Raw genomic sequence first — 25,636 nt, forward strand, 5'->3', positions numbered from 1 at the left:
GACTTCTTCCTCTTTGGGAAAGGATGCTGAACAGCAGCACAAAGGTTGGGCTAGAGCTCCGAGCATGAAGGTTATTTTCAAAAAAAATCTCATTTTACTGAAGTCTGTCAAAATATTATTCACCAATAAATTGATAATAATGAAGCTCATCTCTCTCCAGTTCTTTCAGATGGCTTCTATCAATCAACTCATTAAGTACTTATAAAGTACATACTATGTGCCAGGCACTGTACTAGGTATTGAAGATATAAATAAAATGGATGAAATAATCCCTCCCCCACGGAGACTACATTCTAAAAGAATAAGAGAAGAGAAAAAGCAAACCCTCATCTACAGAAACAAACGTCGAGATCATAGAATGGGGGAAGAGACATCATGCTCAACGGGGCTGGAAAAGCAGGCTGAGGAGGGCTTGAATTATGTTTTATTCTAAAGGCCACAGGTAGCCAATGGTATTTACTGTGTAGAGGAGGGACAGGATCAGGTGTGCATTTAAGGATAATCACTTAGGTAGCCCTAAGGAGGGAAGCAGAAGGAGGGAGAAAACTGAGGAGGAGGTCCGAGTGGAAGGGCCTTAATAAAGCTCAGGCTAATCCTATTACAACACCAGTCTCACAAATCCAACACCTTTTATCATACCAGACTTCTGCTGTAAAAGGACTGGGTGAGAACTAGCCTGGGCTGAGAGTGCCCAGGATAACAGACATCAGGCTATGAGAGTCCTTGGAAGGCAATTCCCCTAATCCCATGTTACAAATGAGAAGCCTGGCTAGGAAGATTCAAGGCCTTGCCCAAGGCCACAGAGGGCAGGGGGTGTGGATCTCCATCCCTGTAATGGCACAATGCCACGCACAACTTTTCATCATGCAGACAACTTATACCCTCTGGAAAACATCCAAAATTGTTGGAACTGAGGCAAAGAAGATGAAGTGTCCTGCCCAGAGTCCCACTGGGTCTTCCTGACTCTGACAGGTCCACTGGGCCACTGAGATACCTCTAAAGTGATAAGGCCGAGGAGGGATGACCAAAATGAATAAAACAGCTAAGAATCCAATTTTAGGGTTGGAAGGGACTTTTGAGAGCTAATCCAACAGCCTAATTTTACTGACGAAGAAACTGATTCGAAGATTAAGGTGACTTGCCCAAAGTACTACATATTAGAATCCAGGTCTGGCTGGATTTCTCTTTCTACTAAACATTCTATCGTGATTTGAGTGGGAAAAAATGTAAAAAAAAAAAAAAACGTTCTTAGTCAATCTATTTTTAATATAATACTGTTACTTTTCTGGTATTGAAGTGACAGGGTTGGATCTGTGACTTAACTGGTACAGGAAGTTCTGAGAGAAAGCTCTCTGCCAGGGCTCATCTGTATCTTGTCTTCAGCTGCTTTGAGCCCTGGCAGGCGGGCCGACCTTCAAGGGCCCCAAACTGTCGCGTGCGTGTGCCGTGCTCCCCAGGGCGGCCTCCTATCCACCACACCACGCTGCCTCTCAGAGCAGTTTTTAGTGCACATCTGTACATACTTTCTCTTTGCAGATCTAATTTTAAGAGTGTGGATTATATTTAGGCCAACAGGATATGCCTAAAATCCATATCTGTCTATATTCTCTGCACCATTTAGAGCACGTATTGGTGATAACGTCATCTTTCCTAGTCCATACATTTTCCCCCTTACAGTTAATGCAATGTAACATAATGGCCAAGTAATGATTACATATTGATTGCTTTCAGAAAGACTTTATCAATGCACATGTGTAGACTAGGAATTGGCTTTTCCCACTATCATGGTAACACAATAAATTTATTGCATTTGAGACTTCTTGGTCCAATAATATTTAATAACAGTGAACTCCACGAAGGGGTAAAGTGCCAGATGATTATTAAATTCACAGATAACCTCAAATTAGCAAAGGCAGCTAACTGGAGACCTGGATTTCAATTCTAAAGAACACCAAACAGAAGTAAGGGGAAAAGAGCTAAAACATGCAAAAAGGGGGGCAGCTAGGTGGCGCAGTGGATAGAGCTTTGGCCTTGGAGTCAGGAGGACCCGAATTCAAATTTGTCCTCAGACACTTGACACTTACTAGCTGTGTGACCCTGGGCAAGTCACTTAACCCTGATGCCTCACCCCCCAAAATAAAATACAATAAATAAATAAGAGAAGCACAAAGGGAGAACAGGACCACTGCAGTACAGAGCCTTCTTATACATGCCAAGTGTGAAATAAATAAGTGATGACTTGATTACAATCTAGTAAATGTGCTAGGATACTTGTGGCTTAAATAGGAAAGGTATGACACTGGCCTGTAGGAAGCAAAGTCATCCCCTATCCATTCACTGCAGGCAGGTCTCTTCTAAGGGGCCATGTTGAGATCTACAGCTAAAATATACAGCAGGTTTGAAGAATGCCAGAGAACACACAAGACTGTCAAAAGCAAATTGTAAAAGTTAATTCCCATGAAGACAGCCACCACCACAAATTCAAATTCTTTTTGGCCGAGCAAGTTGTGGTATATGAATGTAATGGAATACTATAGTGCTGTAAGAAATGATGAGCAGGATGACTTCAGAAAAATCGGGAAAGACTTGTATGGTCTGATGCTGAGTGAAGTGAGCAGAACCAAGAGGACTCTGTACACAATAACAGCCACGTTATACAATGACTAAGATTGTTAAACTGAACCTTTCTCAGCATTATGAGGATCTAAGACATCTCCAGAGGCCTCGGGATGGAAACTGCTGTCCACATCCAAAGAAAGAACTATGGAAGTCGAATCGCTATCACTTATTTTTACTCTCTGTTGAGTTTTGTTTCATCTTTCTGATAGTTCCTCCTATTGGTTTTAATTTTTACTTACAACTTCACTAATGTGAAAATATGTTTAATGGGTATGTAAATGTAAAGCCTATATCAGATTGTGCGCCGTCTTGGGGAGGGTGGGGGGGAGGAAGGGGGAGAAAAATTTTCAACTCAAAAGCATATGGAAGTGACTGTTGATAAATCAAAATAAGTTAATAAAAAAAAAGTATGATCTTTTTCTCACAGAAGGCACATAAATAAAAGCTTAGATAACTGTGCAACCGAATCATCACCACAGACAAATCCTGCACACACACAAATGGAGGATGAGTAAAGGGACCGTTTCCTGTCACTGGACAAAGACTGAAGGGGACTCTTGACTGCCCTGTAGCTAATGGGGAGCAGAAGCACAGTAATCATGTGACTCCCCTGCCTCTCCCTCTCTTCCCTACTGCGCTGCAAACACTTCAGACACATTCATTAAAACACCCTCCAGGCTCTGACAGCCAACAAGTAAAGTCAAGTCCTTACTCCACACTCATCTGGAGATGACACAGAAGAAAAAGCACATGGCACCTGACAGCGATCCTCAAGGAGCTTACAGTCAAGCTGTCAGTTCCGTGACACACGGGAAAAAAAGAAGACAGGGCAAATGGCTGAATCAAATGAGACAGAAGAGAATGGATCTGTCAGTGAAGGGAGATCACCGGGGCTCACTGCAGAAAAGGAGGCAGCAGCACATTCTAAACCAACAGCCGCCACGTCACAGGGGACGAGAGGAGACTTTGAATGAACACCGAGCAGGTCTAGATTGCAAGGGGCCCAGAAAGTCAAAGACTAGAAGCAGGGGCCAATGAAGAGCCAGTGAAGGCTGTTATGCACAGAGGGACACGGAAAAAATCCCAGCATCAAGAGAGGAGAACTCCTCATTTTCCTACCCTTTCACCAAGCCTGCTGCCCTCCTCCTGATACTCAACAGCTACTGATGCCTTTCCAAAAGCTTGGCTCCCAGAAACAAACTTCGTATTGCAAAAGTGGTCTGAGCAGGACAGAATACCTCAAGAGCGCCAACTCCCGATTCACGTGCACGCTAAACATCCGATACAGCTGAAGGCTGGGGATACTTCTGTTTCCATAACATCATGCTGATTCACAATGAATTTCCATTCTACTGAAACCCAATTTCTTCTGCTTCTCCCATAGTCTATTCACTTCATCATCCCACTCTCCGCAGCATTTTTTCCAATGTGGCTCTCCTGCCTGCTCAGCTCAGACCCTGACTCACAACAGAGGCCATCGGCCACGAGCTCCCTCTTCTCTTCATCTCCCATTGCTTAGATGCCTTCGACCACTATCTCCTCCTTCACCTCTTGTCCTTGTCAAGGCTAACCCCTCTATCCATACAAGCTCTTCCACTCCCCGTCTTCCCCATTACGCTGATCCTTCAACCACTCCCCCTTCTCCACCTTCAGTCTCCTACTGGCCACAAACACGCCCATGTCTGCCCCATCCTGAAAAAACCCTCACTTGATCCATCTACCATGCTAGCCATCATCCTCTATCTCTCCTCCCATGGATGAGTAAGCTTGAAAAGACCATGTACCACAGAGGCTTCCTTCTTCCCTTCCCTTGCTCTCAACTCCCTACAGATATGTCCAACCTCATTATTCAACTGAATTCTCTCCAAAGTTACTAATGTCACAATTAGGCCAAATCCAATGGCCTTTTCCCAATCCTCATCCTTCTTCGCCTCCCTGCAGCCTTGAACACTGGCTGACCACTCTCTTCTCCCTAGGTACTTGTGACACTGTGCTCTCCTGGTTCTCCTCCTGTTCATGGGACCCTTCTTTCTCAGTTTCTTTTGCTGGGTCTTTCCCTAGCACACTCCCTTTCACCACCAGAGTCCCCCAAGGGTTTGTCCTGGGCTCTCTCTCCTGCTATACCCAGAGTAGACAAACTACTTCGCTGAGCTAAGAATAAATTTTTACATACTTAAAATAAGGTTTTATTGTATTTAAAAATGTACAAATCATTCTCAAGTGGGAGCCCATTTCGCTCTTTGTCCCTCCTGGATTCAACGATCAGCTCTGAAGAGCTGATTGTCTTGCCCTAAGCTCTCTGCTGACCTTCAGCCTCTCCCCTCTCCCTCCTCATCAGTAGATTGCTTCAGATATGCCTGTAACTCACCCGTCCTCTCCTCCAGCTTTGCGTACTTGGGAGTGTTGCACATGTTGCACTCGGATCTCCTGGCCCAATTCACGTTACTGCAACTTTAGAAAGGGAAGAAGAGCATGTAAGTAGACTGTAGTGGCATGTCACAAAAGACAGAGAAAATGGAGACAATTAAAGACAAAGAGAAAATTAAAAGTTGAGCTAATTTTTAGCACCATAAAGAATAACTTATTGAGGCAGAAAATTAAGAATGCTGACCTATTAGAGACTTGTGTCCGAGTTTTAGACAAGACAGGCAAACTTTTTAGCTACTAAAGGATGGAAAAATAATCTCTAACATAGACTGGGGTTTGTGGAAACAAAGACATCTTCACTTCAGAGAAAAAACCAACAAATTCTATGCTAGATGAGAGGATCCCTGAGGGACATTCCAATTTTAAGATTCTCTGATATATAATAAATTCAAAATATGGCTCAGTCTCTGAACTCATGCAAATCCATTAAGAACTTAAAACCTCAAGTTTCAAGTTTAGTGTGTGACAGCAATTCCCACATTAAATGTTTCAGCACCCGGTGTATGCTTCAAAACAGTGTAAGAATGGAAAACAACACTTTTTAGTATCCAAAACATCAGAAACTTATGCCAGCATCTTTTAATTCAAAACACTTATACTTGAGTGTGGGGGAAATGGAGCACAAAGCATTGGTCTATGGCGCCAAAGGTCGCTCGGGTTGTGGCTGCCTGCCTCAGAGCACTTTCACTCTGTCATACTGCCCCATGAGGGCAGAACTTCTAAAAAACCAAATTAAACCTTTGAAGAGTCTTCCACATAAATAGGAAAACAAACAAATGATACCAAACCTTTGGATGATAAAAGTAGAAGTTCTCTTAAATACTTCAGTGTGTCTAAGCATAATATCTTACAACTGGGAAGTGGCCTTGGAGACCATCTATCCCAGCCTTCATTTGATAATGAAGAATCAGCAAAAGGGAAGCAGAGTGATTTAAGATCAAAATGGCAGAGCTAGACCAAGCCCAGCTCTCCTGACTCCCAATCAGCCCAGTGATGTTCCATCTACCACACAAGGCTTTTATTCAAGTTTACTTTGTTATGGCCAATGTGTATGCTTACAGGCAAACATGTCCTATTAACAACTGACACGGGGCAAAGAAAAGAGAATTCAAAGGCCTTTTACACAACACTGAATTTTAGTTACCAATAAAATGACAACAGAACAAAGCCTTTTGGATTAAAAGGCTACTGTGGCCAATGAGACATTTATGAAAATCAGGGTGAATTTCTCCCTGAGCATGACATCTGATGTTTTTAACAGGAAAGATAGTCTTAAAACTGTGAGTATTCCCATGCATATTTGAAAAAGTTGGCTACACCAGTGATTAAGCTGTGATTCTACACCGCTGTCCCAGCAAAACACACACACACACACACACACACACACACACACACACACACACACGGTTGTGAAGTCAACACAAAAGAGTAATTCCTAAAGACTTACGTTTTACATTGCCAGTCATTGGCACTAAACAGGCCCCGGCTCTTCTCAGCCAGCGTCTTTCCAATTTCAGTCCCACCAGCTTTCATCATCTTGGCTTCAGTTGTTTTTTCTGCAGTAAAAGAATAAAGGCATGAAATGTGGAGAACTAGACAAAACTGTATATCTAGTCACAAGACGTTATCTGTATATTTACCTCGACCACACCGGTTACAACTGGTTCTTCTCGCAAAGTTTACGTTTCCACATCTAAAACAAAGTAAAACACATGTCAGAGAAATCCAGTCCACATTAAACATCATTTTTTATATACAGTACTACACGAAGAATCTTCCTAATAATCTTGTGATAAAAAATACTGGTTTTTGTTTTGTTTTTCAGCTGTGTCTGACTCTTCATAACCCCATTTGGGTTTTCTTGGCAAAGATATTGGAGTGGCTTGCCATTTCCTTCTCCAGCTCATTTTACAAATAAGTAAAGTGAGGCAGACAGAGTGAAGTGATTTGCCTAAGTTATACAGCTAGTAAGTGTCTGAGGTTAAATTTGAACTCAGGGAGACGAGTCTTCCTGACTCCAGGCCCAGCATTCTAACCATTATGCCACCTAGCTGCCTATTAGATTTAAAAATGTCCTATAAAGCAATAATTATAACTATCTGGTCTTAGAAGAAAAGAGAACTAGATCAATGGATGAGAACATACAGCCCAAAGTCATAAGTCAACAAGTATCTATCAAGTGTTTACTATGAGCCACGCCCGCCCCGTGCTAAGTGCTGAGGATACAAAGAAAGGCCTTGTGGGGCTTGGGGCCTACAAAGCATGTCATACACCACAGTAAGCTAACTGAATAAAGGAATGTGGATTTTTCCTCGTGCACGTGAAACACCTTGGTGGAGAGCTTGTAAGGCAGAATTCTGCTTTCTTGAATCAGTGCTATATCCCAGGAACTGGGCTAGATGTTGGGGATACTGGCATAAAGAATAAAACAATCCTTACTCTTAAGGAATTTACCTTCTAGTGAGGGAAATGCGTACATATAAAACATATACAAGGCATAAATATAAAGTGAATACAAATATAAACAAAATGGTTAAACACGACTTAGTGAGATTAAGATATGTGAGTATGTTTAAAGTACGTTGAACACGTGGATGCCAGTTACAGGCTCTTGGCATAATAAGGTTTGTGACATTCACAAGGGTCTGGTATCCCTCCCTCTTTCAGGTTCCTGGAGAAGCTGCCAGTGAATGCCAGGACTTCGCTACTTCCTGCACAGGCTTCTCCAGCTGCTTTGTTTTCCACTGCAGACCATGACAGGGAGGGTTCAAATAGGGTGTCTCAAGTGCTGCTGAGAAAACAAAAAAGCTCAACCTGAAATCCTGCCTTTCCACTCTTCCCTCTGGTTTCCTCTTCAAAGGCCCCGGATATGGCTCAGCTGAGTTTCTCACTGAGCCTCTGGCAAACCTGTTTTCCCTCTGATGCTTCTCCACAGTGAATGAAGTGATGCTTCCATCATCCACCATAAGAATTTGCAAACACATTTCTATTCTAAGCTGGGGTCACCTTTGGAAGCTCCCTCGGTGTCCTCAGAGCAAACGTTTGCTGGTTAAGACAGTTTTCCTAGTTCTTCTGATGCCTCTCTAAAGTGATTCCCTTAAATCCTAGGAAAGAGAGATAATCTGTGTCTATGTCTTTTCTTTGTCCACTACCCGTTTTTCTGTGTCAACAGCTTAAGTTGGACAGTCTGGAATGACCTCAGTGGTATACTAACATCATTTCATTTTTGTTCTTTCTTCTAATTTGGTATTGATTTTCATACCTGCTCTAAAAACTTAGTGGTCTGACCACAAAGCCAACTCGGAAATGGAAACCATTTCTTGTCAGTCAAAATATAATTTCATTTTGGGGATATTATGTGGAGTTTATCTAATGTTGTTTGTCATAATTTATGAAATATCAGAGTCACTTCTGCATTAGCTACAAGCCTTTGGCCTTTTTCCATTTTAGGCTTTTAACATCATTTTGCAGCCTTTTTTTGGGTCTGCCCTAATTCAAGTCTCTGCACAGTGCAGTCTATATTCACTCAATTTAGAGAATTTCTATCATATCATTTATAGAATTTCTCCATCTCTTTTTATGGAACATGTGATTTTCAGACAAATGCTTCTCATAAGTACTGCAAGATCAGATATCAGATCTCCCATGAAATGATCTTTCTTGGAATAAAATCAAGTATAACAAATCTACTTGCCTCTTCAAGGATAACTTGTGCAACTTCCTTTTGCTCCTGGTTCATTTACAAAGGGAATGAAAGGGAAGGGCTGGCACAATTCCATTCTAGTAATATATCCAATCACTCATCCTTGGACAAGTAACTCACACTTTGAGTACTGACAGCTAAGACGATGTTCTAGGCTGTTTCCAAACTGACTCCCAAGCACTCTCTTGGTCCCCTGAACCATGACTGTCAGTTACTCCAGAAACAGAAGGGACTCATATAGTCCATTTTCCTTTGATTGATGGGGTTTTCATGGTTGAAGAATTAATCACTAAGTATTGGGTCTGCTAGTTTCACTAAGCTGGTCCCTGGAAAGCTGTTTGGGACCAAACAGGAGACAGAGTTTGGTGCTGTACAAAGCCAGATCTGAATCAGGAACAATGAATGCAATTCTGGCCAACTGTTTCAAAACGCATCTGGAAGAGGACACTAATCCAATGAAAGGGGAAAGGGAACTGCTTGCAAAAAGAATCACAGAATAGTAAAACTGAAAGTATCCTTAAGAGATTCCCTAATCCAACTACCTTATTTTACAGATGATGAAACTGAGGCCCCTAAGTAGCGGACTTGGAATTGGACTAAAAAGAACAATAAAAGCAGCAACAACTCAAATTCCGGTGGAAGGAGCCCAAGAAAACAGGATTAGTAAATCTACAAAAGCGTGATTATGGGTTCTGTTGATATTGATTTTCTCCACCAAACTCCAAACACCAGAACAAGAGGGCCTTCAGTCTGAAAGGTAATTTTTCTCTACATTAAGTATAATTAAACGCCAATTAACTGAAATTCAGCTGTAGGATATTTCAATTTATCAAACTGAATGTACTCTACTTCTAAAAGGCTAAACCAACAGCAAACCAGCTTTCATGGCTCACCTTCTGGTCAGCCCATTGAGATCAATCCCTGGCACCGAAATCTACACTGCTGCACATCAAGAAGAATGCCTGAAAACTGTGGGGCAGTAAAACGAACAAAGTGTTTTCTACATAGTATTTAATGAAGGCGTTTAACGGGGCTAATACATGCTAGAGAGATTTTCAATAGGAGCAGAAATGAGGATTTTCTAGTTAACCCAGAATTAACCAAAAAAGTGAATTTCCAACCCAGGCCCTTTCCCAAATAGTCTGACTAATCAGATTTTATTATACTTATTCACATAGTAGGAACTATACTTGCAGAATTAATGAATTCTGCCACAAGGAATATAAATAGGACCAAAAAGTGTTTCTTAAGCACAATTAGGGACATTTAGGGGTTTATCCCAGGTCTTCCGAGGTAGACATAATAAAGGGTAAAGAGTACTCTACCTTGGCCCCTACAGAAATACTATGGAGAAGATGAAGTCCGGGTGCAGATTAACAGGCATTTTTGAAGTGCCTACTATGTGGAAAGCTCTATGATAGGAGCTAAAAAAGACGGAAACAAAAAAACGGCACTTGTTAGGTGTGTACCATGTTTGAGGCACTGGGCTAAAAGCTGGGGCTACAAATACAAAAAGTCAGGGAGTCCCTGGCCTCAAAGAGCTTACACTCGAAATATGGGAAGACAACGTAAATAGGTAGGAGCGGTCAAGGAGGGGTGTTCTGTTTTGTGAAGTCAGAGGGATGAGGATGGAAGTCATAGAATAATGGGGGGTGGGATGAGGGAGGTGAGGCTGCAACATGAAGGGAAGATGTTGGATGGATATAGCCTGGTGGGTCTGGCGCTCCTAGACAGGGTGGATTCTGGCAGGAACACAAACCAACAAGTGTGTGCCTAGGAATGGTCCCTGCCTCGAAAGAGCTTACATTCTACTGAAGGAGACAATCAGGTGAACAGGTGAGCATATAGATAACCTGAGGGGGATGGAAGGAGCTCAAAAGACAGCATGTGAACTGAGCCTTTTGAGGGAGCCAGGGATCTGAAGAGGCGGCAGGCGCTCAGAGGACCTTCCCAGCACGGGGGGTCGGGGCAGGCTGAGGAAGGGCACAGAGGCGAGAGAAGGGAACATCAAGGAGGACTGGTGGCTGAAAGACAGCTTAGAGAGCAGGGAAGTAACCTGCAACTGGTGTTGGGAGTCCTTTCCACTTCTAAAATTCTGTGATTCACTCAAGGATCAGATTTAATGATACAGGAATAGTGTGTGGGCAGAGGACAGATTAGAGAGGGGCAGAACAGAAGCTGGGCAGCTAGGTGGTCCAATGGATAGAGCGCCCAGCCTTAGACACTTCCAACTGTGTGACCCTGGGCAAGTCACTTATCCCTGCTTGCTTCAGTTTCCTCATCTGCCAAGCGAGCTGGAGAAATAAAGGGCAAACCACTCCAGTATCTTTGCCAAGAAAACCCCAAACGGGATCACAAAGAGTCAGGCACGACTGAATACGGGCCAAAAACAGGCAGAGCCACATGGGCAGAGAAAAGACCACGGGTATGGAGAGAGAGGCGTGTGAGATAGGATTTCCCATGTCTTACGTTCTTACATTTAGCTAAGATTTTAAACTTACTGTAGTTAAAAAAAAAAAAGTTGGCTTTAACAGCTCTACCTAGAGGATTTTCGCCCCCCACTGGCTGTGTGTGAAATGCACCAAGCAGATGGCCCTTCATTCACTACTTCAGTTCAACAGTTAGGTGGCAAACTTTCTGAGAATTTCTCCTGACCAATACTTTGTGTATCACTTTGGACAATTCACACCCATTATCTGCAGATGAAAAGACGGCAGGGACACACAGGGAAAGAATGGCGGTCTCTGAGGTGGGGAACTGGGTTCAAATCCTAGCTATGTCTACTGACGACCACCTGAATCACTTCATCTCATCGACTCAGTTTATTCATTTCTAAAACGGGGGGGGGGGGGGGGGGGGGGGAGGGCGGCGGAACTTGGATGGGAAACAAACTCCTCTACACTCTCACTACCCTCCAAGTGAGAGGGAGCCCGTCTTTCAGCAGCGCACGCAGGCAATGAACATCGCGGGAAGGGGCCCAGGGGCCCACAAAGAGGCTTCGGACTCGACGATCCTGAACCTCTGCCGTCCTAACACATCCGGAAGGCAAGCACGCACAAATGCTCAGACCAGCCCCCCTTAACAGAAGAGGGCCTTGAACGCCGCGCTCGAGGCGGCCCGCGGCTCGTTTTAGTCCGATTGTTAGAGGAAGGGGGCGGCATCTGCACGGCCCAAAGGGCCTCACACGCTCACACTCACTCGTGCAGCACGGACCGCAGGCCCCCCGCACCCCGGCCCACGCCCGGCTCCGCAGGCGTCCCGAACGGGAAGCGGTTTACGATCCGCCCTGTGGCCGGAGTCGCCCCTCGGGGGGAGGGTCCGAGGGGGCGCAGGCCGGGCCGGCAAAGTTTACACGACGTAGCCGCGGCCCAACGAGCCCCCTCCGGCCCCTCCTCCCGGAGGGCGGCTCGCGGCCGCGGGGCACACGGCAGGCGCTTAATTCTTGCTGGTCCCGACCTCGTCTCACACCCGCAAGGCCGAGAGCAGGAGGCCGCGTCGGGAGGACAATGGTCCCTCCGAGGCGGCTACGGGGGTCGTGGGCCACGTGACCGGAGCGGCGCGGCCGCCCCTCACGCCTCAGTTTCCTCGCCTGTAAAATAAGGCGCGCTCCCCTGGCCCCCACCCCCCTCGGGAGCCCCCGGGCCGGATGGTGTTCGCCCGCAGTGAGGAAGGCCGGGCCTGGCCCCGAGGGCGCCCACCCGCTCCCTCCCCCGGCCCGGCGCCGCCGAGGCCCCAGAAGAGCGTGCCCGCCCGGCCCAGGCCGCCGCCGCCGCATCACTCACTTTTTATCGGGGCAAATCCAGTCGCCGTCGCTGACTCGGAAGTTCTTGGTTGACATCGTGGCCGCTCCCGCCGCCGCTGCTGCCGCTGCTGCTGCCACCTCCACCTCTCCCCCTCCTCTTCCTCGGCCGCCGCCGCTGCGCCAGGACCCCAGGAAGCCGGCCGGGGGCCTGACACAGCTCTAGGGCTGTCCGCCCCACGCCTGACTCGGGCTCGCCGCCGCTCGAGGCCTGCTGTGGGGATCTCCGGCGCGCCGCAGGCGGACACGCGGCCGGCAGGAAGGGGGCTGGTGCGGCTTGTGAGTCGACCCCCAGAAAAGAAGGATTTTATGTTCTTTTCTTCGGCGGAGGAGACAGGCAACGCCGCGGACAGCCCGCAGGGGAGAGCGCCGTGGCGCCGTGAGCGCGGGGCAGGCGCGCACTGCCACCTAGGGGACCGGAAGACTGTCAGAGGAAAGTCCTCCCCATCCCCCGGGCGCGGGGTGAGGGATGGGCTTCTCTGGTTCCGGCTCGCCGGAAGAAGGATGGGCGATACCAATGTTGCGCGGCGGGGGGTGTAAAAGGCTGGGAAGGGGTGGACCATTCCACTTGCGCGGGCTGAGGGGGGGAGACACAAGTGTCATCTCCTCGCTGGTGCACACGTGTGTCTCTAGAATGTCACCTCCTGGAACGTCAGGGCGTGTCATCCCCTTCATGGTGACCCCTCCCCCACGCAGGGTCACACACCTAGTGGATGTGAAGATCCCTAAGAGTGGTGGAGGGAGGGAAGGAAGGAGAATGAATGAATGAGTGGGTGAATGAGTACGTGAGTGAATGAATGAGAATGAAGGAATGGATGAGTGAGAAAACACATGTAAATGAACAAATGAATTAAACAGGAATGAATGGATGAGTGAGTGAATGAATGAATGAGGAGAGAACAAATGAACACATGGAAATGAACAAATGAATTAAACCAAGGAATGAGTGAGTAAATGAATGAGGGGCAGCCTGGTGTGGCTCCTCCATGCCTTTCTCTGAAGAAATGACCAGCACAACTCAGCACCGGGAACCCCATAGCTATTTTAAATCGGTAATTTTAAACTAGGGTAAGTGCATAGATCTTGTGCAAACTTGGGAACTGAAAACCAAAGAGGGAGTTCTTGAATCATTCTAAAGTATTGATAACAATAGCCTTTGAATTTGCAGAGCACTTTACCTGCGTTACCTCATTTGATTCTTGGCAGAGGTACAATAATTAGCCCCATTTCACAGATGAGGACACTGAGGCAAATAGGTTAAATGAAGTAAAAAGATGTTAGCGCCTTTTAAATTCTTCCTTCTGCTTCATCCTGGCTGGGTCTTTCCCAGCTTTTGAAGTGCTCTTACCCAGACTTCCAGGACTTTGTGTGGCTGAGATTCCCAAAATGAAAACCTCCCTGCCCCATCACTGAGTGTTTGTAGGAGACGCCCTGCTTTTGTGAGCAGATGCCAAGCAGTCCTGCTGGATGTGGAGCAGTGCTGAATCTAGGCTCTGGTAAAAACCAGAGGGAAAGGAATGGCTGCCACGGGGGCAGCTCTGTGACCTCCTTGATGGGGGGTATCTCTGCCGCTGTGCCCATGGACCCCCATCCACCCCTCCTGTGATTCTGCCTTCTTTTCCAGTCATTTGTTTCTCTGGTAACATCCTTCATGGACATGTACCTTCTTCAAAACCAGGGTAAGAAAACTTAAGGAGATACAGAGGGGAGGAGACGCTCCAGGAAGGAAGAGAGGACAGTGGTCTAAAGGTCAGATGTCCAGGCTCAGAGTCAGGAGGTCAGAGTTCACTGTGCCATGTGGCCTGTCCTGGGACCTGACCTCTGGAAAACTTCTGAATGTCTCTGACCTGATTTCTCAGATTCACCGAGTCCCAGAGCTGAGAGGTGTGCTTGGAGTCAGAACTCGCTCAGCCAATGACTTAGCCGTGTGACCCTGAAAAAGTTCCTTACCTCACCCTACACCTAGGGGTCTGTGCTGTGTTAAGTGAGGATGATACCAGTCCCTGGGTAGTGGTGAAGATGAAATGTGTGTATGCATGTTTGCATGTATGTTGTACATAGATATAGCATATGGTCGTCATGTCATAGCACATCAATACATATGCACACACATGTGTGTATGCGTCTATACATACATAGGAAGTTGTGGAGATAAAATGAGATGATCAGCAAGCCAATGTGGGCAAACAAGTTCTGGATGGAACAAATAATGATCTGAGGGAAGGCACTGGGATGAAAAGCATGGAGAAGGCTTCCTGTAGAAGGTGGGAGTCTAGCTGGGAGATGAAGGAAGCCAGGGAGGCAGCCAGGAGGTAGAGGTGAATGCAGGGAGAGATTGAGAACTCTGACTCCATGGAGTTCAGAACAGCATCTTGGACTTTTGGTTTTTACCTGGGTAAGAAGAGACTTAGGGGGACCTGAGTATATTTGCAGGGGCTTCATGTGGAAGGAGGATTAGGCTTGTTCTTGGCCCTAAGCACAGAGTTAGGTACAGGGGTTAAAGCTGCCAAGCCTTTGCCGTCCTTGCAGGGAGAAACGCCCTGACTTGGAGGTGTCTGGAAGCAGAGCGGGCTGCCCTGGGAGCTAGCATCCCTGCCCTCACCCTGCTGATGCCAAGGGGAAGCTGGAGAAGAATGCCCAGGGTGGGGATTTGTGACCTTCGAGGCCTCTGAGCCCTCTCCTGGATATTCTTCCAGTTATAATAAGGGTCTGGCTCTGTTCTCCCGACGCACCCACAGACTTCTGGCTGGTGGTTTGTCTAGGGCTGTCATTTATAGGGCCTGTCGTTGTTCAAGGCTTCTCTTTGCTCCACCGTGGGTGAGGCCTACCCTGCCACAGCAGGGGTGATTTACTGGGCGGCCGGCCGTCCTTCTGAGGAGTCACACCCGTGCTCTGGCCGCTTGCTGAGGGGCAGGCACCATCACCCTGTGGCCTACGTCCCCCCGAAAGGGGCCAGAGCAAGGGTCTGACTCTGGGGGAGGTGCTTCTGTTTAGTAAATCAGGGCTCCCTTTTGGGAAGAATACTAAGCTCCTTCTCCCCTCTTCTCATTCCCTTTTTGGGAAAATATTAAGAAATAATATTATTCCAGTCTAAATTACTTTTGGACTTGTCAGAAAAAAATAATGTTGATTTGACTGATACTCAATCAAATTCTAAGAAGTGTCCTACTTTAGTCAGTCAGTGAACAAACACTGATTAAGCACCTAGTATGTGCCAGGCACTGTGCTCAGTGCCAGGAATACAAAGAAGGGCCAAAGACAGCCCTGCCCTCAAGGAGCTTGGGGAGCCAATCCATAAAAGGGAGCTAAAGGTCGGGGGAAGAGGAGGTAGTAGGCCAAGGCAGAGATAGCTACTGAGGAGGGTGTGAGTATCAGGGTGGACTTTAAACTGAGCACCAACTTTCAGCTTTTCTGGTGCAAGTTTGAGTGAGGCCGCAGCTCAAACCCTGGTCGCTTGGCAGTAGCTACTTATTTACTTATTTATTCAATAAACATTAATTTGAGCACCTCCTATACATGTAGTGCCTGGTACCAGGCACTGAAGAAGATAAAATGAGGGATAAGATTGAGCACCTACCCTCATTAAAGCTTATAATCTAGAGGGAAGATGAGACAGGTATAAAAAGAGCAGCACTTCCCCCCTCCCCCCTGAAAACGCGTGTGCTGATACCTTAATAAAAAAAAAAGTTTTAAAAAAAATCCCAACACGTATAATTCAAATGTTTTGTAAAAAATTTTATTTTAAATTCCCTTGAAGTGGAATCCACTGCTGGGTGAAATGAGAAATGACACACTTCCATTGTGTAACCTCAATGTGTCCTCACGTCTCTGGAGTCACCCTGGCTATTGATCTGTGTCTCTTTGCCACTGAAGGGAATTGTAAGTGGGGAGGGTATTTTGTAACAAGACTAAGGACAGAAGACTGACTTGGGCCTTTATCAAGATGCGCCCTCTCTTCTCTTGACTCTGGCCTTAAGCTTCTACGTTGAAACTGCTGGTGGTTTTTTGAGTAGTGTGCCAATAACATTAATCATTTACTAGGAGGTGCATCGTGAGGGGAGCAGAGACTCTGTGGCCCCGCCCCATGGGTGACAGCAGGCTGAGGGCCAGCTAAGTTCAAGGACAGAGCCAGGATAAAGCAGCACTGCAATTAACAATTGCAAGTCGATTTAATATTTCATTCATTTATTCATTCAACAAGCATTTGTTCATTCCTTTCATGTGTCTGTGATTAACAAATATTTTTTGATTGAGTCAATTAATTTATTGAGCCCCAAAGTATAATGTTAAACCTGTAATAAGAGGGACATAAGGACCCCATTGCTTCGAAATAATATGAAATTACTTCAGGCTGAATACATAAGGGAAGTCTTTGGTGGAGCCTTTGCTGTGCCTTGGAGGATCGGGTGGGATTCTGTGGGCACAGTTAGAGGGGAAAGCACCCAAGGTTAGAAAATAGTATGGGTGGCTTGTATATGGAGATATAGGGGCTTTGCCTCAGGATTTGGGGATTTCAAGAGGGTGCTGATGGCTCAAGTCCTTTTACAGTGCAGAAATGGTACAGGATTTAGCAAGAATAATTAAAAACATTATTAAGTTCTTACTATGTGCCAAGCACTGTGTTAAGTGATGAGGGATGGGAATACAAAGGCAAAGACAATCCCTGGTACCCTCAGTGAACTTACCTTCTAATGGGAGGACTGCAGACCAAGAGAAGTGGGCTACACACAGTGACACGTTGGTGTAGAAATCCACAGTGTTGGGGGTGTGTGTGTGTGTGTGTGTGTGTGTGTGTGTTGTGTGTGTGTGTGTGTGTGCATCAGGAAGTAAATCGACACTATTTGAGGCCAAAGACGTAGACGATGGCTGTGGTTCATGGACTAATAAAGTGGAACCAAAGTGTAGGAGAGCGAAAATAGTTTCCAAAGGGGCTAGAAAGGTAGGTTGAGACCAGGTTCTGAACGACTTTAAGTGCTAACCAGAGGAAAATGTATCTGATCTTTGACGTAATTGGGAGCTACCAGAGTTTCTTGAGTAGGAAAGGGACGTGGCTAGCGTTGAACTTGGGGAAATGATTTTGGCAGCTGGATGGAGGATGAATTGTAGTGGGGGAATGCTATTGCAACAGGCCAGATGAGCATCTAACCTAGAAAGGTATTTGTATGAGTCGTTCATTTGTTCTTCATTCTCGAAGAGGACCATGACATCAGGAGGGTGATGACAGGACTTGCAAGTGAATCGGATATAAGTCAGGGAGGGTTGTGCAAAGTCACCAGCCTTATTCTCTCCTCAGGAGCCATCTGGGTCCGGAGCAAGATATAAATCAGGATGCCTGGCGATGGCCTCGTTTGTATGGCTAGAGAGAAGGGGTAGATGCAAGACTGTTATAGTTATAGAGGTAAGATTTAACACCTGATGGGTTATCAGAGTTGAATGAGAGTGATGAATTGGGATGATACCGATGTTGTAAAGTGAGCTGACTAAAAGGACAGTGGACGATGCCTTCAATAGAAATAGGGAAGCTTGGAAGAGAGGTCATTATTAGGGGAAAGGTAATGAGTTGCATTGGGTACATTGAGTCTGAGATGCTTGCAGAAGACTTTCAATGGACAGATTAGTGGTGTAGTAGATAAATGTTGGACCTACAGTTAGGGTTCAAATTCTGTTTAGGTACTTACTAACTGTGTGACTCTGGCTAAGTCATTTAACCTCTGTCAGACTCAGTTATGTCACCTGTTTTTTTTTTTTTAAAAAGATAACAATGGCACCTACTTCCCAGGGTTATTGTGAAGATAAAATGAGATAATATCGTTCACATGCTTTGCAAAACTTGACGTTCTATGCAAATACTAGCTATTAAATAGGCAGGACAGCTAGATGGTGCACTGCTCAGAGTACTGGGCTTAGAGGCAAGACCTAAGGGCAAATCTGGCCTCAGATACTAGCTGTTTTGACTAAGCATTTACTAAATGCCCTTTTGTGCCAAGGACTGTGCTGCATGCTTCTCAAATATCATCTCATTTCCTCCTCCTCTCACCAGTAGTAGTATTTATGTAGCACCTACTGTGTGCTAGGCACTGTGCTAAGAACTTTATAATTATCATCCCATTTGATCCTCATGACAACCCTTTGAGGTACATGCTATCATTTCCCCCATTTTGCAGTTGAGAAAACTGAGGCATAGATGTTAAGTGACTTACCCACATAGCCAATAAGTGTCTGCGACAGAATTTCCTGATCGCAGGACCACCGCCCTCTCCGCTGTGCCGTCTTTCTCTGCTCTAAGAAGGTAAGTCAAAGGATCAACTATTCTATTTTTTTTTTTATTTTTTAGGCAGTTGGGGTTAAGTGACTTTCCCAGGGTCACACAGCTAGTAAGTGTCAAGTGTTTGATCTGAGGCTTGATTTGAACTCAGGTCCTCCTGACTTCAGGGCCGGTGCTCTATCCACTGCGCAGCCTAGCTGCCCCTCTATTTTTTTTTTTTTTAGCTCCTATGTAACTGTTGGAATGGAATGATCACAGTTTCAGAGCTGGAAGGGGGCCTCAGAGGTCAACTGGCCCAACCCCATAATTTTACAGATGTGGAAACTGAGGCCTCAGAGGACTAAGTGCTTATACAAGATCACACAGGCTCTGGGTGGAAGAGGTCGGAGTCAAGGCCAGGTCCTGGGTCTGAAGAGTCGGGTAAGGGTCAAGTGGAGGAGAGCCTTGAATGCTGGGGCCAAGGATTTCTGATCTTTATCTCTGAAGATTTCCCTCTGTGCTCAAACAATGAAAAGGCCCCAAAGGTTCACCATTCAGAAAGAGCGGCAGCTCTCCAAGCCACTTCGGTGGGTCCCAGACTTAGCCATGTTTTGTCAGTGCTCTATAAATCACAGAGAATAAATTTTAAAAATCTAAGTCATATGACATGATGAATAACTGTGCATTTGGAGTAAACTTCCTGTTTGTATCTGTCAGTGATTACTCTCCACCCCCTCACCCCCCCCCCCCCCCCCGCATTGGCTTGCCTTGTCTTCTTTCCAGTGACCTCACAGTGAAACCTTCTGCCCGCCCCGTGCGTGCGTGTTAGCCTTCTAAAAGTCAAAGGTCTTGGAGCTCCCGCTTCCAATGAGCCCAGAGTGAGCTATGGAGAAATGATCACTAATTAACCAGCAGTAGGTGCTTCCCTTGTCAGGCTTCCTCCCTAAACAGGAAATCCAGGAACTGCCGCTTTTGTTCATGAAAATGGTCCTGCCTTCCACAGAAATGACTGGCCCTTTCCCTTCTCAGGTACTAGTGGTGCCCTCGGGGAGTAACCAGCTGTGCCCCTTGGAGGATATTCTGGCCATTGGAAAGGCCCCTTCTTTCCCCAAAGTCTCCCCCATCTGCTCACTGATTGATGACTGAAACTCTACCCCAGGAACTCCATGCTGTTCTTTAGCTTAAGACTTTGATCCCTGCTAAGATGTAAAATCCTCTGGTGAGAGCGAGTATAATCAGGAGTCAGTCAATTATACTTGGGTGTAAATGGGTTTCCAATCCTTTCTTGACAAGCAAGTTTCAATGGAGAAGACTGGAGCTCACTGAGTCCCTGGCCTGGGAGACAGTCATTGGGAAGGACTGAGGGTGGGAAAGGGAATCCTGACTGGAAGGCTGGGGACACAGAATAAAAACTTCCTATGCTTATAATATTATAACCAGGGCTTTTGCATTAAAGGGATTCAAAAAAGTTATGAACACACTCAGGTGTTAGAGAAGGGCGGGGGGGCAGCTAGGTGGCGCAGTGGATAGAGCACCGACGCTGGAGTCAGGAGGACCTGAGTTCAAATGTGGCCTCAGACACATGACACTCACTAGCTGTGTGACCCTGGGCAAGTCACTTAACTCCAATTGTCTCATATAAACAAACAAACCGAAACAACCACAAGACCAGAGAAGGGCAAAATTGGCTCTTTCGGGTGAGGCCCAGGCATCTTCAAATAGGGAAAAGCCTATACGCACTCCCGGTGTGCATGAGAAGCCCCTCCTTTATAATTTTTCCTGGGGGCACCTCCAATTCACATAGGGCTTCCCCAGATCAAGGGGTCCCAAGTTCAAGGTACTGTGAGGCTCAGCATTCAGTCAAAACCCTTAGCTCACAAACTGCATTTGTAGTCAGCCAGAAGATACAATTAATTAAAAGCAAAAGCATTTATAAAATGACCTCCTTCTCCTCGGTAACATTTCTATAATATTTACCATATTCCAGGTACTCTACAATTATTATTTCATTTGATCTTCAAAACAAGTCTGGGGCTATTGTACAGTGGGTATTTTAGTCATTAGCATTAATAATAAGTTATTATTATCCCCATTTTACAGATGAGGAAACAGGCAAATAGAGGATAAGTGACTTGTTCAGGGTCATGTATCTAGTAAGTGTCTAAGGCTGGATTTGAACTCGTCTTCTTGGCCTCAAGCTCAGTGTTCTAACCACTGCACCACCTACCTGCCAAGAGCAAGAAAAGGTGGTAATACAACATTTCCCTCATAAATTTGTGATAAAGTCTCCCATAAAAACACATGCCATCACTGAGAAGAGTGAATACACACATGTACTACATGGGGTGTCATCTCTGTCAGGCATGTGCCCCTTGCTGGGTATGTGGGCGCGGCCTATAGTCTCTGCAAGGCTTTGCTGTCTGCTGGGTTCCCTTCACTGGGCTTCTCTCCTTCCAGCTCCTGGTTTCAGCTGTAATCCTCACCGATTCCTCAGCTGTTTCCATCCCATAAGATGAGGAGTAGGCTTGGTCAACACTCTCTTGGCTTAAAGCCCAGAGCTCTCTACCCTTTAATGCTCTTTTTAAAAAGTCAGGGTCTTCATATATCTATTTACTGGCCTTCGAAGCTTTTCCTCCTTTCTGTTCTCAGAGTTCTGGCTTTAAAAGGCCTTTCCTTATGAGTGGGAGAAGTCTTACCCAAGGACCCAAGATCCAAATGCTGAATCATCTACCTTAACCTCTGCTCTTTAGGAGCAGGGTCATTGTCAAAAGCCTTGCTCTGAATTCGACTTAGAAATTCCTTGCATCTCCCTGCTTAATGTCTGTTAAACTGCAACCAGTCAACATCAGGTCAGAAGCTGCCCTTCCAACAAATTCTCCAGGGGGGGTTCTGAGTTCCAGGTCTTCCAGTTTTCTCTATCCCAAGATTCATTAAGTCTCTTGTGCAAATGAATGGGGGGGGGGACACAGGATGAAACCTAAAAGAGGGTAAGGAGAGAAAGGTCACTGTATTCATACAGACTGGCTGCTTTTGTTTCATATAGAGAAATACTTATCATTGTGATTTACTTCTCTCTTTTCTTCTTCTTTTCTGAGCCTTCATTTCCCCATCTGAAAAATGGTGACAATAATAGCATGCTGTTATGAGAATCAAATGAGATAACTTTACTTAAAGCCCTTTGCAAACCTTTAAAATGCCATACAAACGTCAGTAACAATGATGGAAACTTATCATTAATGCTAATGACTAAAATACCCACCGTACAATAGTAGAAATTATTGCCACAAACATAAAGTTCTTGATATACAACATGATAATTAATAATTGTTCATCTTGTAACTAAACTATATGAACTGGATGGCCTTAGAGGCAGTGTGGATTAATGGATAGACCACTGGGTTTAGTTCATATCTCACCCCAGACATTAGCTATGTTACCTGGTACAAGTCACTTAAACTATCTGTGCCTTGGTTTCCTCATCTGTAAAATGGGGTTGTTGGAGATGGAGATTATGCCTCAAATTTTTTGGGAAATGTGTCCCTACTTTTCTTGCTGTTATTTCTTCTTTTCTCATTTACGTTTCAAAGCAACCCTGTGAGGTTGGTGCTAATCTGATGGAAAGTTTTTGCTTTTAATTAACGGTGTCCTCTAGCTGCCTACAAGAGTAATCACATCAGCAGCAGCTTGCAAACTATGGGTTTGGACTGGAGGCTGACCTTCAAAGTAACTTGGATTTGGAATATCTTCTTCTGGGGGTCCATGTATGGACTGAGGGTGCCCCAGGTGTCATGCTGTTGCATGGCTAGTAACCAGCATCAATCCTAGGAAAACAACTGGGACATGGGTGGGGGCACTTCATCTGTAAGCTTTTCCCTTTTGGGGGCCCTCACCCACAGGATCCCATTTCCTTCTACTCCAGTTTCTAATTTCCTGCCTTTAAATGTGCACATGACCAGCAAGAAGTCCTACTGTGCGTATATTCTCTATATTCCTCTGATGTAGATCTCTACCCCCCACTACACCTCCTGATCCTCAATTTTATTGAGACTTGTCCAGAAATTCAGCTTAGAGCATCCACCCAACATGCTAAGAGACCTTTAATACCTTAGACGTAGCAGTGGAACACTTGGGCTGAATATCTATTATTTCTCATTCCTTCTACATCATGAATCATAATAAGAACTGCATTTACAAAGCACTGTAAGGTTTGCTAAAGCTTTACAAGTACTATCTCCTTGTAACCTCACAACAATCCTATGAAATAAGTGTGTTATTATCCTCATTTCACAGCTGAGGAAATTGAGACAGAGGCTAAGTGACTTGCCCAGGGTCACATAGCTAGTACGTGTCTGAGGCTGGATTTGAACTCAGATCTTCCTGACTGCAGGACTGGCATCCTATCCACTGCTCCACCTAACAGCCTATGAATGAATGAATCAATCAATGAATCAACCGGCATTTATTAAGTGCTTAGCTGGGCTGAATCTGGTCAGTTTCTTGCTGTTCCACAGGGCAGACTGGATGCAGAATTGGTCACAGACTGCGCTCCTTACCAAGGCTATTCCCTCTACCTGAACAAGTGATACCACTCCATCCTGTCTCCTCCTCCAGATTGCCCCCTTAGTAGAAATCACTCTTATCACTTATTTTCAATCCCTCCCTGCCTCTGGCTCCTTCTCTGCTACCTACAAACATGCCCCTCTCTTCCCTATCCTCCAAACAAACAAAAACCAAAATACCCTGGCTTGATCCATCCCCTCCAATTATCCCTGTATCTCTTTTGCCCTTTGTGGCTAAACTCTTTGAAAAGGTTGTCTACACTAGCTGCCTCCACTTTTCTCTCCTCTCATTCTCTCTTCATCGCTCACAATCTGACTTCTGGCCACGTGGTTCCACCAAGCCTACTTTTTTTCCAAAGTTACCCATGATCTCATTGCCTACTCCAATGGCCTTTTCTCAATACCCATTTTTCCTCAACCTTCCTGCAGCCCTTGAAGCTATTAATCACTCTCTCCTCTTTAGGTTGTTGGGACATCCGTCTCTCCTGGCTCTCAGCCTACCTATCAGACCACTCCTTCTCTGTCTTCTTTGCCGGGATCCTCACCTAGATCATACCCTCTGTTCTGCCTTGAGCCCTCTCCACCCTCTATACTTCTTCACTTGGTGATCTCATCAGCTTCTAAGGATTTCATTATCATTTCTATGCTGATGATTCTCAAATCTACCTATCCTGTTCAGAATTCTCTGCTGACTTCCTAGCTCTCATCTCCAACTGCTTCTCAGGCATCTTGAACAGGATGTCAAGTAGATATCTTAAATGCCACCTGTCCAAAATGGGACTGATTATCTTTCCCTCTAAACCCTGCCCCCTCCACACTCCTACCTTCCCTATTCCCTATCCCTATAAGGATATGGCAGCAACCCCAACCTCCTAGTCACTCAGGCTCACGACCCAGGGGTCATGCTGGCCTATCTCTCAGCCTTCATATCCAATCTGTTTTTTTTCTTTTAATATAAATTTATTTATTTTTAGTTTTCAACATTTACTTCCACAAGATTTTGAATGCCAAATTTTCACCCCATCTTGCCCCTCCCCCCACCCTAGATAGCATGTATTCTGAATACCCCTTCCCCTAGTCTGCCCTCCCTTCTATCTCTCCCCCCCTTCTCTTATCCCCTTCCCCTTCTATTTTCCTGTAGGGCAGGATAGATTTCTGTACCTCATTTCCTGTATTTCTTATTTCCCAGTTGCATGTGGAAACATTTTTTTTAAACATGTGTTTTTAAAACTTTGGGTTCCAAATTTTCTCCCTTCCTCCCACCCCACCCACCCTCACTGAAAAGGGAAGCAAGTCAATACAGGCTATACATGTGCAGTTATGCAAAACACTTCCATAGTAGACACGTTGTGAAAAACTAACTCTATTTCCCTTAATCCTATCCTGCCCCCCATTTATTCTTATTCTTTCTTTTGACCCTGTCCCTCCTCAGAAGTACTTCCTTCTGATTACCCCTTTCCCAATCTGCCCTTCCTCTATCATCCCCTGCTCTCTTGTCCCCTTCCTCCCCTATTTTCCTGTAGGGTAAGACAGATTTCCATACCCAATTGAGTGTGTATGTTATTCCCTCCTTAAGCCAAATCCTATGAGAATAAGATTCCCTCATTTCCTCTCACCTTCCCCTGTTTCCCCTCCACTGTAAGAACCTTTTCTTGTCTGTTTTGTGTGAGATAATGTACCCCATTCTACCTCTCCCTTTCTCCTTCTCCTAGTATAATCCTCTCTCACCCCTTAATTTTATTCTCCAGATATCACCCCTTCATCTTCAACTCACCCTGTGCCATCTATCTATCTATCTATCTATCTATCTATCTATCTATCTACATACATATAATTTTTTCCCCTCCCACTACCCTAATACTGACAAAGGTCTCATGAGTTATAAATATCATCTTTCCATGCAGGAATGTAAACAGTTCAGCCTTAATAAGTCTCTTATGATTTCTCTTTCCTGTTTACCTCTTCATGTTCCACTTGAGTCTTGTATTTGAAAGTCAAATTTTCTATTCAGCTCTGGTCTTTTCATCAAGAATGCTTGAAAGTCCTCTATTTCACTGAATGACCATTTTTTCCCCTGAAGGATTATACTCAGTTTTGCTGGGTAGGTGATTCTTGGTTGTAATCCTATCTCCTTTGCCCTCTGGAATATTATATTCCATGCCCTGCAGTCCCTTAATGTAGAAGCTGCTAAATCTTGTGTTATCCTGATTGTGTTTCCACCATACTTGAATTGTTTCTTTCTGGCTGCTTGCAATATTTTCTCCTTGACCTGGGAACTCTGGAAT

At 45.3% G+C, this 25,636-nt stretch overlaps 1 protein-coding gene across 1 annotated transcript in view; it reads right to left on the reverse strand.

The window, feature by feature from the left end:
* The window catches only part of ZRANB2 (zinc finger RANBP2-type containing 2), a 26,303-nt gene extending 13,632 nt beyond the window's left edge, over nt 1-12,671 (reverse strand). The window contains exons 1-4 of the mRNA XM_020992991.2: nt 12,532-12,671; nt 6,687-6,739; nt 6,494-6,602; nt 4,988-5,070 (exon numbers count right to left, since the gene is read on the reverse strand). Coding sequence (XP_020848650.1) covers nt 4,988-5,070; nt 6,494-6,602; nt 6,687-6,739; nt 12,532-12,587 — 301 coding nt within the window. The 5' untranslated portion in view covers nt 12,588-12,671. The remainder of the gene's footprint in view (nt 1-4,987; nt 5,071-6,493; nt 6,603-6,686; nt 6,740-12,531) is intronic.
* Between the last annotated feature and the right edge of the window lie 12,965 nt (nt 12,672-25,636).

This window comes from Phascolarctos cinereus, unplaced genomic scaffold (genome assembly GCF_003287225.1).
Source record: "Phascolarctos cinereus isolate Bilbo 61053 unplaced genomic scaffold, phaCin_HiC Scaffold_5;HRSCAF=322, whole genome shotgun sequence".
NCBI lineage: Eukaryota > Metazoa > Chordata > Mammalia > Diprotodontia > Phascolarctidae > Phascolarctos > Phascolarctos cinereus.